This window comes from Rhinatrema bivittatum, chromosome 4 (assembly GCF_901001135.1).
Source record: "Rhinatrema bivittatum chromosome 4, aRhiBiv1.1, whole genome shotgun sequence".
NCBI classification, from domain to species: Eukaryota; Metazoa; Chordata; class Amphibia; order Gymnophiona; family Rhinatrematidae; genus Rhinatrema; species Rhinatrema bivittatum.
In genome coordinates this window covers 120,517,079-120,531,497 of record NC_042618.1, presented here as the reverse complement: position 1 = coordinate 120,531,497, position 14,419 = coordinate 120,517,079, and the positions used below count along the sequence as shown (strand labels likewise).

General features: G+C 39.3%; 1 protein-coding gene across 1 annotated transcript; it reads left to right on the top strand.

Annotated features, from left to right (window-relative positions):
• The first annotated feature begins 6,747 nt into the window (after window positions 1-6,747).
• Window positions 6,748-13,248, top strand: SRSF5 (serine and arginine rich splicing factor 5). The gene is given in 9 exon segments (XM_029598793.1): window positions 6,748-6,898; window positions 7,917-8,065; window positions 8,703-8,773; window positions 9,158-9,265; window positions 10,291-10,360; window positions 11,552-11,625; window positions 12,276-12,386; window positions 12,554-12,786; window positions 12,789-13,248. Coding segments are annotated over 8 exon segments (825 nt in total). The 5' UTR covers window positions 6,748-6,898; window positions 7,917-7,939; the 3' UTR covers window positions 12,821-13,248.
• Window positions 13,249-14,419: the final 1,171 nt, after the last annotated feature.

The window sequence follows — 14,419 nt, the reverse complement described above, 5'->3', positions numbered from 1 at the left end:
AAAAGGGCATAAGGGATGTCAATAGAAAGAAAATCTGTTTTGGTCATATTCAAAGAGAGTTTGTTGTATTGTAGCCAATGTTTTAGTGGTGGAAAATCAAATATTTAGGTGTTCAATGGTATTCTGCCAGGTGGAATGTAGTCGCGATACAAATTGGACATCATCGGCATAAATTTTGTTCGAACATAACCAGTTAGGTTTTTTAGTTATCTAGCCTTGTGTATTTGGGTAACTTCTTTCTTAACCAGATATCTTCAAAAGATATCACTTAAACAAGCAAGGATTTTACAAACCGGAGCCAAATAAATGTTAAACAGAACTGAAGAAAGGGAAGATCTCTGAAGTACATGATGCATGAAAGAGAGGAAATTTCATTCTTAATTTTAATGAACTGTAATCGATTTTGGAGATAAGAGAACCATTTAAAAGCACCTCCAGCCAAGTCAATTTCCTGAAGGTGAAAAAGGAGTATGTCAAGATCAACTATGACAAAAGCAGATGTCAAGGGGAAATGAGAATATACTGATGGCTGTTATCAATTCCTCACCTCAATGTATCAGTTAGAGATAGCAATGGATTCCTGCATAATGATTGGCCACTATATAATTTAAATGTTGCTATGTTTGTGTCCAGAGGTAACCCTCGTTGTTGAAGATCTGGAGAGTGTCTTCCTTAATGGCATGGCAAGTAGCTCTGTGTTCCCCTGAAGCACAACAGTATCTTTGAAACATGTGACCATGTCAGGACAATAATTTAAATTTACTTATGAGAAAATAAGAGGAGATTTTTATTAACTTTTTAAAAAATTTTGTTTCTGGACATCTTAATGCAATCTAAAAATTAAAAAAGATTACAATTTAGGACTGAGACCTTTGATTAGAGGGTGATGAAAGGGCCTATTGGTCTGCATCAGTTTATGATGGTCTCCTATATTTCACAAATAAGATTTGATATATATATATATATATATATATATATATATATATATTATGCAAATTGAAGGTTCTAAATGTAGGTGATTGTATGAATGTTTTTGATATTATTTTTATGGTGTTTTTGATTGAAAACTAAACCTATCAGCGCTGCACATGCATTTTCAAAACTCATGGGCTGGCTTTGCTAATCGCACAATATGCAAGATTAGCACAGATGGCTTGAGAATTTTAAAAATACTTGTGCAGTGCCAGCAGGCTTAAACAATTTTTAGCTGCGGCACCCAGTAGGATGGGCTCTGCCAACTGCTTCACATTTCTTTTCAACAGGTAAGATAGACTTCACTGGCTGCCTCACATCTCCCATGTGATGCTGTTCCCATATAATTTGTTCTGTAATGGTCGAGGCAAATTATTTTCGAGAAGTTTAACCTCTCCAATCCTCTTACACACATGCCTATGACTTTATCACATCCAGGTGTGACTGTTAACTTTATACGTGCATTCAGAAGTATTCAGACTCCTTTACTTTTTTCACATTTTGTTACTTTACAGCCTTATTCTAAAATGGATAATATGCATTTATTTCCCTCCTCAATCTACACACAATACCCCATAATGACAAAGCGAAATCAGGTTTGTAGAACTGGATCATTCTAACTGCATGCATGATGTAGAGCAATTTTAGATCTAATTATCAGTGGAGTGCAGGATTTGGTGAGAGAGGTAATGGTGGTGGGGCCGCCTGGCAATAGTGATCATAATATGATCATATTTGAATTAATGACTGCAAGGGGGACAGTATGTAAATCCACGGCTCTAGCGCTAAACTTTCAAAAGGGAAATTTTGATAAAATGAGAAAAATAGAAAAAAACTGCAAGGTGCAGCTACAAAGGTAAAAGTGTGCAACAGACGTGGACATTGTTAAAAAAAATACCACCCTAGAAGCACAGACCAGATGTATTCCATGCATTAAGGTGGAAGGCAAAACGATTACCAGCATGGTTAAAAGGTGAGGTGAAAGAAACTATTTTAGCCAAAAGATCTTCATTCAAAAATTGGAAGAAGGATCCATCAGAAGAAAATAGGATAAAGCATAAGCATTGGTAAGTTAAATGTAATACATTGATAAGACAGGCTAAGAGAAAATTTGAAAAGAAGCTGGCCATAGAGGCAAAAACTCACAATAAAACGTTTTAAAATATGTTCGAAGCAGAAAGTCTGCATGGGAGTCAGTTGGACTGTTGGATGATCAATTTGAGATGGGGCACTTTGAGAAGATAAGGCCATCATGGAAAGATTAAATGATTTCTTTGCTTCAATGTTTACTGAAGAGGATATGGGAGAGATACCCGTGCTGGAGAAGGTTTTCTATCCTCTTTTCTATTTTTCCTACTCCAAGTTTGGCCACCTTGTTAAATGTAACTGTACCTTCTGTCACCACAGTTCTAGTTCTTTGTTCTTAAGTTCTATGTATTTTATTGCACCCCCATTCTATGTAAACCAGCAAGATATGTTTTCATGATTGCCGGTATATAAAAACTCTAAATAAATAAATAAATAAAATAAATGATTCAGATCAACTGAACCAAATCATGGTGAACCTGGAAGATGTGGCAAACCTGGAAGATTGACAAACTGAAGAGTAGTAAATCACCTGGACTGGATGGTATACACCCCAGGGTTCTGAAAGAACTAAAAACTGAAATTTCAGACCTATTAGTGTTATAAATCTGCTGCTCGGAGTTAACAATCTGTTATCGAGCTCCTCCTAGAGAGGGAGGAGTTAGCAATATGTTATCAATCTCCTGCTGCTAGGAGTAGCAATCTGTAGAAACTGCTCCCCAGGGAGTGGAGTTAGAATCTGTAATAAATCACCCCGCCAAGGGGAGGAGTTGACAATCTGTTATAAGTCTGCCAGGGAGCTAGCAATCTGTTATGGATCACCCTGCCAAGGGGAAGCGCTAACAATTGTAATACTCCGTCGGCGGAGTTAATGATCTGTGGTGGGTTGGCTTCCCACAGAGTGGCAGTCTGTATAATACCGCTCTAGTAGTGTAAGGAATGAACACTTAAGGTAAATTGGTGAATCCCTGGGCTGATGGCACATGACAGTGCCCCCAGGAGGATATCCCGAGAGGGACCACTGGCTAGGCTGGAGTATGGAGATAAACACAGATAGCTCTTTATTAGAGGGAAGTAGAACCACCAGAGGTGGCAGTAGTGAGCTGATGTGCCTGGAAGGGCTGAAGTCCCTCAGATACTGGAATTGCGGTCTCTGGGTTGCTGAGCTGTAGAGAGAGACTTTAGGTAGTGAGTAGACAGGGTATGCTGGATACATAACCAGTAGTAGATGATACACTCACAATTGTAGAGATCTGTAATGGCTTCTATGCAACAGAGAGTCTTCAATATATTCAGGAACAGGAGCTGTAGGCGAGTACTGGTTCCTTTATGCAGTCTGGAAAGAGAACTCACAATATCTGTGTATGAGATGGCTTCTGGAATAGAAGAGAGTCTTTGGAGATTAGGAACATAGACCCTCGTGGAGCGAGTACCGATTCCTATCTGTAATAGAACTCACAGTATTCACGTCTGCGATCGCTTCCAGGTAGTAAGGAGTCTTCTGAGCATTCAGGGACGTAGGCTCTCGAGAAGCGAGTACCGGATCCCATCTTAGCAATCTGAAATCAAGGAGAGCGGGGCCCCCGAGGAGCGGGTACCCCTAGGTAAGTTTGTGGAGGCAGAGCAGTGGAGAAAGAATTCCCCTTGCTAACTCAATTCGTAGTTGCAAGCAAAGACCTTTTAAGTTGGAAGCGGATGACGTCTCTACGGGGGGACGCCCCTGAGGTTTGCGCCCTTGCCGGTACAAACTCTGGAGCACGCGCGCACCCTTAAGTCATCAGGAACATTGCGGATCTGCAGCTTCAGGTCAGCCCGGGGGATTCCAGGGAGAAGCGGCGAGGAGAAGCTGTGGCAGCATCTGTCCATCAGACCCGAAGGGAGTCGCCACAAAAGTAGAGAGGATGGAGCGAGGGCGAGAACAGGCACGAACGCAACAATTAGTAAAAATCTGTAACCTATCATTAAAATCATCTGATGTACCTGAAGATTGGAAGATGGCCAATGTAACCCCGATATTTGAAAAGGGATCCAGGGGTGATCCAGGAAACTATAGACAGGTGAGCCTGACTTCAGTGCTGGGAAAAACAGTGGAAACTGTTATAAAAAATAAAATCACAAAACATTTAGACATGGTTTCATGGGACACAGCCAGAATGGATTTACCCAAGGGAAGTCTTGCCTCACAAATCTACATTTTTTTGAAGGGGTGAATAAAAATGTGGTCAAAGGTGAACCGGTAGATGTGGTATATTTGGATTTTCAGAAGGCATTCAACAAGGTCCCGCATGAAAGGCTTCTAAGAAAACTAAAAAGTCATGGGATAGGAGGTGATGTCCTTTTGTGGATTGCAAGTTGGTTAAAAGACAGGAAACAGAGTAGGATTAAATGGTCAGTTTTCACAGAGGAAAAAGGTAAACAGTGGAGTGCCTCAGGGATCTGTACTTAATATATTTATAAATGATCTGGAAAGGGGTGCAAAGAGTGAGGTGATCAAATTTGTGGATGACACTAAATTATGCAGAGTAGTTAAATCTCAAGCAGATTGTGATGAATTGCATGAGGATCTTGCAAGACTGTAAGATTGGGCTTCCAAATGGCAGATGAAATTTAACGTGGACAAGTGCAAAGTGATGCACATAGGGAAAAATAACCCACGCACAATGTTAGGTTCTATCTTATGGGCCGATACAGAACAGTGCACTCCAGTGCACTGTTAACCCGCGTTTGGATGCACGTTTTCGACTCGCTAGTTTTACCCCTTATTCAGAAAGGGGTAATAGCGCATCGAAAACGCATGACCAACCCTCCCGAAACTAATAGCGCCCGCAACATGCAAATGCATGTTGATGGCCCTATCAGTTATTCCCGCGCGATTCAGTAAGTAAAATGTGCGGCTTAGCGCCTACCCAAAGGTAGGCGTTAATTTCAATTGTAATGTTGAATTATGTAATTTGAAAATTAGAAAAATAAAATAAAATAAATAAATAAATTTCTGCCGGCACTGGGAAAGTGTACAGAAAAGCAGTAAAAACTGCTTTTCTGTACATCCTCCGACTTAATATCATGGCGATACTAAGTTGGAGGTCCCAAAAGTCAAAAATAATTTAAAATAAAAAAATTTTTTTTAAATCAGCCCACGGCTCGCGGGTTGAAAACCTGATGCTCAATTTTGCCGGCGTCCAGTTTCCGAACTCGTGGCTGTCAGTGGGCTCGAGAACCGACGCCGGAAAAATTGAGCGTCGGCTATCAAACCCGCTGACAGCCGCCGCTCCTGTCAAAAAGGAGGCGCTATGGATGCGCTAGTGTCCCTAGCGCATCCTTTACCGCGGGCCCTAATTAGCATATTTTTCTTTACTGGATCGCGCGCCCAGGACACTGGCCTGTGCGCTCGCCCGCGTTTCTTTCTGTATCGGCCTGTTAGGAGTTACCACCCAGGAAAGAGATAGATTTATTTATTTATTTAAAGTGTTTGTATACCGCTTTTACAAATAAAAATTTAGTCAAAACGGTTTACAGTTAAAAACATACATAATCTCAATAAGACAATAAAAAAGACAAATTTCTGCAGTCTAATCTACAACAAACAGTGAAGATCTAGATCTAGGCATCATAGTGGATAATACATTGAAATCATCGGCCCAGTGTACTGTGGCAATCAAAAAGTCAAACAGAATATTAGGAATTATTAAGAAGGAAATGAAAAAAAAAACGGATGATGTCATAATGCCTCTGTATTGCTCCATGGTGAGACCGCACCTTGAATACTGTGTGCAGTTCTGGTCGCTGCATCTCAAAAAGGATATAGCTGCACTGGAGAAAGTGCAGAGAAGGGTGACCAAAATAATAAGGGGCATGCAACGGCTGCTCTATGAGGAAAGGCTAAAGAAGTTAGGGCTGTTCAGTTTGGAGAAGAGTCGACTGAAGGGGGATATGATAGAAGTCTACAAATCATGAAAGGACTTGAACAAGTTAATGTAAATCGGTTATTTTCCCTTCTCAGATAAGAGAAACACCAGGGGGCACTCCATGAAGATAGCAAGTAGCTCATTTAAAACAAATCAAAGAAAATTATTCTTCACTCAGTGCAAAGTTAAGCTTGGAATTCATTGCCAGAGAACCTGGTTACAGCAGTTAGTGTAACTGGGTTTAAAAAAGGTTAATCCATAAACTGCTATAACATTAATTAATAAGCAATAGTAGTTTGTGATCTCTCTAATGTTTTGGTACTTGCCAGGTACTGTACTTGTGACTTGGATTGGTCACTGTTGGAAACAGGATACTGGGCTTGATGGACTCTTGGTCTGACCCAGTATGGCATATTTTATGTTCTTATGTAGTTTTTCCTGGCCAACTCAATTGGGGGAAATAAAATTACATCTCTAAGCACGTAATAGGATTGGACTGGCTAAAACGTTTTATTTGATAGAGACCTATATCGTCCCCCTATGCTTGCATCCTTCCAACTTTTTATCTTCAGCATGTAAACCTAAAAAGTCTTAAGTGTTTTTGTGCAAATAGTATTAATTTGTTACCACTGCTAAGCAATAAACAGACGTGAATTTTAAATGACAGGCAGTCGCTCTGTAAGGAAATCCAATTTATTCGCATTCGATCTTAAAAGAAAGCAAGATTCCCGCGCGCTCCTCTTACTAAATAAAAAAAGAATCGGCTAACGCCACACCATGCTTTTACAGTCAGAGCTTTCCACGGTCTAACGAAGTCGACTATGCATCACGTGACACTAAACTGCCGCATTGCGGAAGTGACGTGGCAGAAGCAGCTCCATTTTCTGCGGTTGTAGAGTTGGTAGTGCGTCAGTCAGCGGAGATTCGTCAGGAAGGTAACTTCGATCTGGGAGAAGACATATTGGGCGACTTAAACAAAAAATTCATAATTGGGGAAAAGATTATGTTTTTCTTTTAAATCCAAGTATTGCGATCCTTGGGGTATTTTGAATTCCCCCCCCCCCTGGTGCGTCTAGTTATTGATCGCTTCGGGTAGATAGTCAAAATTGAAAAGGGAGTATTTGTAGAGTATGGGAGGCTAGGGCTGGAGAAGAAAAATTAGACACGCGGAGTCAGGCCTGGACTGCTTTCGCGCAGTAAAATGTATCTGCGTCACGGTTCACTCAAAATGGTGGATCTGAATTTCCCTTTTATAGAGTCGAAGAAATGGCATTGATAGGTTTAATATCATTTCGGTTGGGTGTATTTCACCTCCCACCCCCACCCGCTTTCTTTAATATCGTGGATTTTAGGTTTTAGAAAACTGATGGCGGTTCGCCTTTGTGTCACGCGCTTCTAAGGCCGCCTCGCCGGCGCCATTTTGTGCAGGCGTTGCCGTACCTCCCAAGAATCGCGCGCGCTACTACTGCGGATCTCCCGCTCGTCGAATCGCGCGCGTAACTCCCCAGTATACGTGTTAAAAAAAAAAAAAAACCCACAAAACAAAATATCGACTAGCAACTTATAACTTCCTCTAAACTCTGATAGAAGAGGTAATGGGTTTTCTTCGCATGAGAGCAATTTCTTGAAAGCTTGTCCGGAATGTCGGGTTTGGGTTTTTTTTTTTTTGGTACTGAGACTGGTGCCTGATTTGTGTGGGCAAAGCTTATCGAGGATGGCAGGCAGGACACAAGATGGTGGATGAAGGTTGTGTACATGGTGCGGCGGGTCACAGTCGCGCCCTCGGAGCTGATGCAATCTCGGAGGCGTAGAAAATAGCAGTGCCAGAAGCCCTCGTCCTATTGCCTGAATCGCATCTCTCCCTCCTGGAGGCTTAGACTTAAGTGGACGTTTTCTTCCGTTGCAAATATATCTCCTCGCTGTAATCAAAGCACTTCTCATTTATTTTCTTAGCTTGAATCCAGTTCGCAGGCAGAATGAGTGGCTGTCGAGTATTCATTGGCAGGCTGAACCCAGCTGCCAGAGAAAAAGATGTTGAGAGATTTTTCAAGGGGTATGGTCGCATTAGAGACATCGATTTGAAAAGAGGCTTTGGATTTGTGGTAAGTTAAAATATTTTTAATCAATAACTGGAGTTTGTGAAGATTTTAAAAAATGGAATAGATACATTGCATGTCTTTTCTTTGTAAAAGGTTGCAGTTCTTTGAATTGGGAGGGTAGAGAAGTCTCTTGATGGTTAAGTCTACACTGATTTCACATGCAGCTCAAAGTTGATCATAATTTATAAACCACTAAGTCCACAATCTTTGCAACAGTCTCTCCCCTCTCCTTGAAAAAGTAATATTAACATATTACATAATTTTGTATTTTAACTTGTGTAAACAATATTGAATACATTTTGAAGATTAAACAGCCAAATTAGTTTATCCCTCTGTGATGAGAACAATTGTACAGTAATGAGCCAAGATACATTTTCTTTCATGAATTTGAGGCTTGCAAAGGTATTTAGAATAATTATTTGGCAGCATAAATTAACCTTAGTCTTGGTATATACAAATGCTTCTCTGTTCATTTAACTGCTTTGGGGTGAACCTGATTCAAGGAGGGTGGAATACAAGTATAGCATAATAACCTCTATTAAATAACTGCACCTTGCTAGATTTTGTAAAACAGGCTTATATTGGTATCAGTATTAGAAATACAGTAGATTTTCAATTGATCTCGACACTCGCTCAATAGGAATTTGAGGATCCTAGAGATGCAGATGATGCAGTTTATGAACTGGATGGAAAAGAACTATGTAGTGAAAGGTAAATTCTGCTTAGTTTTCAAATGTTTATATATTATAAAAATGTTGATATGTGCCACTTTGTGGAACCTGGTGTGCTCTTTTTATCTGGGAGCTTATAGTTTGATTAGCTAATATGGGTAGTAGGTATGTAATTTGAATTCTTGATGTTTGTTCCTATTGTATACTATGTTATAAATTGTATTATATAATGTAATTATGTATATAATGAAACTGTTTTTTGACTGTAAGCCAGACTTTTCCAGCCTTTAGACCTGAAAGGAGGGTATATAAGCTTAAATATAAATATAGAATACAGATAATTCAAATGTTCTAAGATATTGAATATTAAATACATAACTTAACAATTGCTGTTAATACTAAATATGTGGGGTTTCCTATGTAGAGTTACAATTGAACATGCAAGAGCTCGCTCCAGAGGAGGTGGTGGAGGAAGAGGCAGAGGAAGGTATACTGATCGTTTTAGTAGTCGTCGCCCACGTAATGACAGAAGGTGTGCAGCTCAGTATCTTTGTACTTGTCAATACATCTTGTTTTGCCATTTCACACAGCAGGGACAGTGGTATTGTGAGGATGCATAGACGGTTAGGCTAGCAATGTAGAATTTAATTACTTGTGCTGTCAATGGAACTGGCCCATATTGTGCAGGGGAGGCCAAGACAATAGTTTAAAAAAACTGGAGGAAGGGGATGAGGCAAATAGAATGAATAAGTAGGCAAAATAAGAATCTCCGCCCCCACCGGTCTTACAAAAAAAAAAAAAGGTAAAAAATTTCCACTGGCTCTTAACTTGGCTGCCAGCCAAATTTTCTATTTTTTTCCCACCAGTTTTTGACTGGATTGTTGTATGGACATACAGTATGTTAAGTATTGCTGTGTGTATGCTTCTATCAGTCTTTCAGCAGCTGTTCACATTTCCTTAAAAACTGGTAACAGCCATAATCAGAAGTGTTAGCTTGCATGGAATAGGGTTTGATTTATGCAGTGTACAATATCTTTTGACATCCTAATCGGTGTGGACTAATTAATGCCTTAAGGATTTCAAAATGAACAATAATACTTGTCACTAAGATAATACTGAATTGCCATACGTACAAGTATGCTTTCTTCTAAAACTGTCAGGATTGCAAACAATGCATTACCACAAATCTCAGGTTTGGTCACAGTTCTGCTCTTCTTAATGGGTGCTTCCAGGTCTTGGAATACTGCTAGGGAAAGTACTGATTAGCTTAAATTAAGAATTTTTTGTGTAATGTAAATATGCAGTTAAACTCTGATTTAGAACATTCTTTAATATTAAACATGCATAGTTTTAGTGGGAACCTTTTTGAGGTTTCTTTTTTTTGTCTTGGGTTTTTATGGCCCTTGTTTTGGCACTAAAATTCTTAGTTTAGGATAACTTATGTATTTAAAATGGAAACATTTGTAGTTTCAATTGGCTTATGTCTAGTTCTTAAATTGAGACCATGACCTTGAGCATTTAGCTTAAATTATAACACTATTTTATGATTTTTCTTAGAAATGCGCCACCAGTAAGAACAGAAAATCGTCTAATAGTGGAAAACTTGTCTTCAAGAGTGAGCTGGCAGGTTTGTAGAAGTGATTACCGAAATTTAATCCTTCAGTTTATGGGTATATAAAACTAAATTTTATTTTCTGTAATTTTAAAATAGATAATGTACAATACAGAATTACAGTAATGTATCGTATCTATATATATATATATATATATATAAACTTCAGTTCTAAGCTGTAAATATTTGGGAAATGTCTAATTAAAACTAGTAATGTTTTGTAAATATTTGGGTAGGAATTTTTTCTTTTTTATTGTTTTTATATCAATTTTAACCAAATATTAAACCCTTTATTTGCCAGCCTATCTGTGTGTCGGCCTCGTGACGAGGAGTGCCTGTGGGTTATCCTTATCGCTCTGTCTTGGTCACTTTTGGTTGGGCCTGGTTGAATTTGCCAGTCAGCTCCTCCAGTGTCAGTTGGCCTCCTCTAGATCCGTTGCTGGTCTAGACAATATCGGAGCATTCCTTAAAGTGCCAGGTTGCAGCGACCCCCTGAGAAATAACGAGATCTGGTCCTTAAGTTGAGAGCTGTTCCTCCTGTAACGCTTCCGAATGAGGTCCTGGTCGAAAAGAGTTGAAAGATACGAAATTAGGTGGTCGTTGGAATCCTGATCGCATTAAAGTGGTCCCTGGTAACGTCACAAGATTAGAAAATGTCGCCCATCATCCTAGTCATCTAATAGGGAGGGACGTGCGATTTAAAGGCTTCCTCCAGTTGGGTAGTGTTCACCAAGTGGGTGGCGAAGAGCCAGTCGGGCATGTATCGTGATGGTACCGTCCGAGCACTTAATGCAGTTTTGCTGCTTGAGTAGCCTAGGGAAATGTAATTAAAGGTAAAGTAATTTATATTTCTAATGATATGGGGCACAAAATAACTGGTATCATGTAAAATTAATTTGTAGATATTAATGTTACAGAATTTTCTGTTTATAGTTTTGAGCTTAGTGTAGAAATAGATGTCTGTACTGCTATATAGAAATTTCTATCACTTGAAAATATTTTAGCATTTTGCTAAGACCAGTAGACTATTTTCACTTATTTCGTGCCCTGATATAGATTTTTTTATCCAATTTTGATGTTACAAATGTGGCAGCTATGTCATATTTGTACTTTTTATCTAACAAAACATAATTTTTTCAGTAGTTACATTTTTATTTCCTTTGTATGGAACATTTTCTCTGTTTAACATGATTGGTCTTGTGTTAGGATCTGAAAGATTTCATGAGGCAAGCTGGAGAAGTTACCTTTGCTGATGCACACAGGCCTAAGCTTAATGAGGGGTATGTCTGTTTTTTTTTTCTCCCCCCCCCCCCCCTTTTGTTTCTTAACATCTTTGTTAAAAGTACACTTCTGATTGGATAGTTGCAATGTTGTAGTATGGGGTGGGATATAAGAAGCTGGTGCTAGGATTGCAGATTTGAATAACTATTTATTTAATTTATTTATTTATTTAACATTTTTATATACCGGCATTCGTAGGACACATGTCGGTTCACAATTAACTGAGAAAGGAAATTACATTGAACAAGGGGGTTTAACTGGGAGAAATTGGATAATAAAGAACAAGGTAAATAGCGAAGTACAAGAGATAGAGTAAGCAAGCATGGATAACTTAAGCGGAACGATATGGATTAGAAATGTTGCATATATTTAAAATTACATATGTAAACTTATTTACAAAGTTGGGGGGAGGGGAGAGGGAACGGGGGAGAATAGATGAGAAAGAGGAGGTAAAGATAAGAGAGGGATTGATAAGGTAAAGAAGGCGGGGAGGGGAGTGGGGAGGGGAGAGGGGGGGTGGTCTACGCACTTGTAGATCAGGCATCACTTGCATTACATAAAGAGTTCAGAGATGTTGTTGAAAACACTAATTCTTTTGATGTATACCTTTTGATTATTTACATTAATGTACTGAAACTTTTTATTTCAGGGTGGTTGAATTTGCCTCCTACAGTGACTTAAAGAATGCTATTGAGAAACTATCTGGCAAAGAAATAAATGGCAGAAAAATTAAATTAATAGAAGGCAGCAAAAGACACAGGTATTCAATTTTCTGTTGTATCTTTAATTTTGTAGCTTTGAGACTTAGTGTTTAAATGCTCATTCACTTAATGTTCCAACATTCTATGACTTGCAGTGTTATAAAATCTGATATCATGATGTAGTGTGTGGAACTTCTACACAACTGTATCGTTTTTGGTTTTTTAGTAGGTCTAGAAGCCGGTCTCGTTCCCGCAGTAGAAGCTCATCCAGGTCTCGAAGCCGTTCTCGCTCCCGAAGTCGCAAGTCTTACAGCAGGTCACGAAGCAGGAGCCGGAGTCGTAGTAATCGCAGCAACCGAAGCAAATCTCGCTCTGCTAGCAGGTCTCCTGTACCTGAAAAGAGCCAGCCACGGGCCTCTTCAAGTCGATCAAAATCTCCTGCTTCTGTGGATCGACAGAGGTCAGGTCAAGATCTGCTGATAGTGGAAATTAAACTGTAAATATTTTGTCCTGAGGGCTTTTTAAAACTATACTTGCTAAGACTCATGGTAAGTATGCTTTTTTTGGGGGGGGTGGGTTGTTAATGGCTTGGAAGACTAAACGTGGACCACCAAGAGAGCTGTCAAACTAATCGTATTAAATGTCTTTTTGATAAACATTTCCTGCTCATTTTGTGAATGTCGAAATCGTATAGTTTGACTTGACAGAGCTCTTCTGAAACTTTTTTTTCTTAAATAATTTGGAATAGTTCCCCAATGTATAAATGACAATTTAATGTCGGGCCTCCCTAATTAGTTTTGGATATTTAAGAGCTCAATGTTTGCTGTACATAGCTTTATTTTTGAGACTTTTTGCTTTTCAATTCATTTTTGCAGATCAGATAATCTGTTGAACATTGACAATAAATATTATTAAAAATTATTGTTGTATCTATTTCTGATCTTACAGGCAGTTTGGTGCTGTGCACTATTGTACATCTTCAGGTATTACAGTTTTTACAAGGTGTCATTTCTGCCTTCTCAGGGGTCACAATATTTGGGGAATTTGTTTTGGGGTGGGTAGTTTCTACTAGTGTGTATTAAAATCTTTCAGTGTGGGAGATGAGAAACATAAGGTGTGCATATTTTATAAAGCAGCTGCTGTGAGGGTTAAATGACATTTTGCTCTTTGAGGAAAAGACTTGGAGCAATTCATCATGGGGTGTTGGCCAGCAGCTTTCTGCAGCAGAGATTGGTTCTTACATGGATCTAATCCAGTACACTATTTTTGGGAGGTGTTTTGTTTTACTATCTTATTCGCCAGTTTTAAGGAAGTTGTGGGAATTTTATCAGAAGAGCTTAAGATGTGAGCATAAGGTAGAAAGGTTTATCCTTTTTTTCACTTTAGCAGAAGGTTTTTTTTTTTTTTATTGTGACCAACCAAAATTGTACCTGTTTAACTTGACCAATTTTAAATAAGCAAATGGACTAGTTCTTGCTCCGGTCTACCCTACACATCCTTCAATAATTCTTAGTGATCTGGTTCATTACACTTTGGGAATCCTTGACCTATAGGCTATACTAGTCTGGGGGTTGGGATCCCAACTACGGTCCCAAAATATTCAGTTAGCATCACAAGTGCCTCAAATGACTACGCTTCTTAAGTACTAGTAGCAGTTTCATTAGTAATGGAGGCAAACATGAGGCTCATTAGCCACCATTTATTCACAGGCCTTGCCCTTGCAGGAGTTTTTGGTAAAGAGGAAGTCCTGTGTTAAGGATTGGGACTGCTGCAAGGCCTGTAAGCTTGCAATACCTCACAAGCCTAATTTTTACTACTAATGCCTTTGCTGCTTGTACATCGTCAGGCTTGGGAACAGTCATGAGGGAAAGGGAGAGTTGACTGCACAAGCTGGTGCAGATTGTCACTGCAAATTTCACCACTAAACCAAGACAAAAATATTCTCCCCTGCAGCAGTCTGCCTTCTCGTTCCATCCATTGTTGGTGGCTAAAGTGAAAATAATGCTGCTGAACCTGTCCAAGAGGCTGTTTGAAGGGTAGAATCGGACTTGAGGGTTGGATAAAGTAATAACATGGAGATTGGAAATGCTCT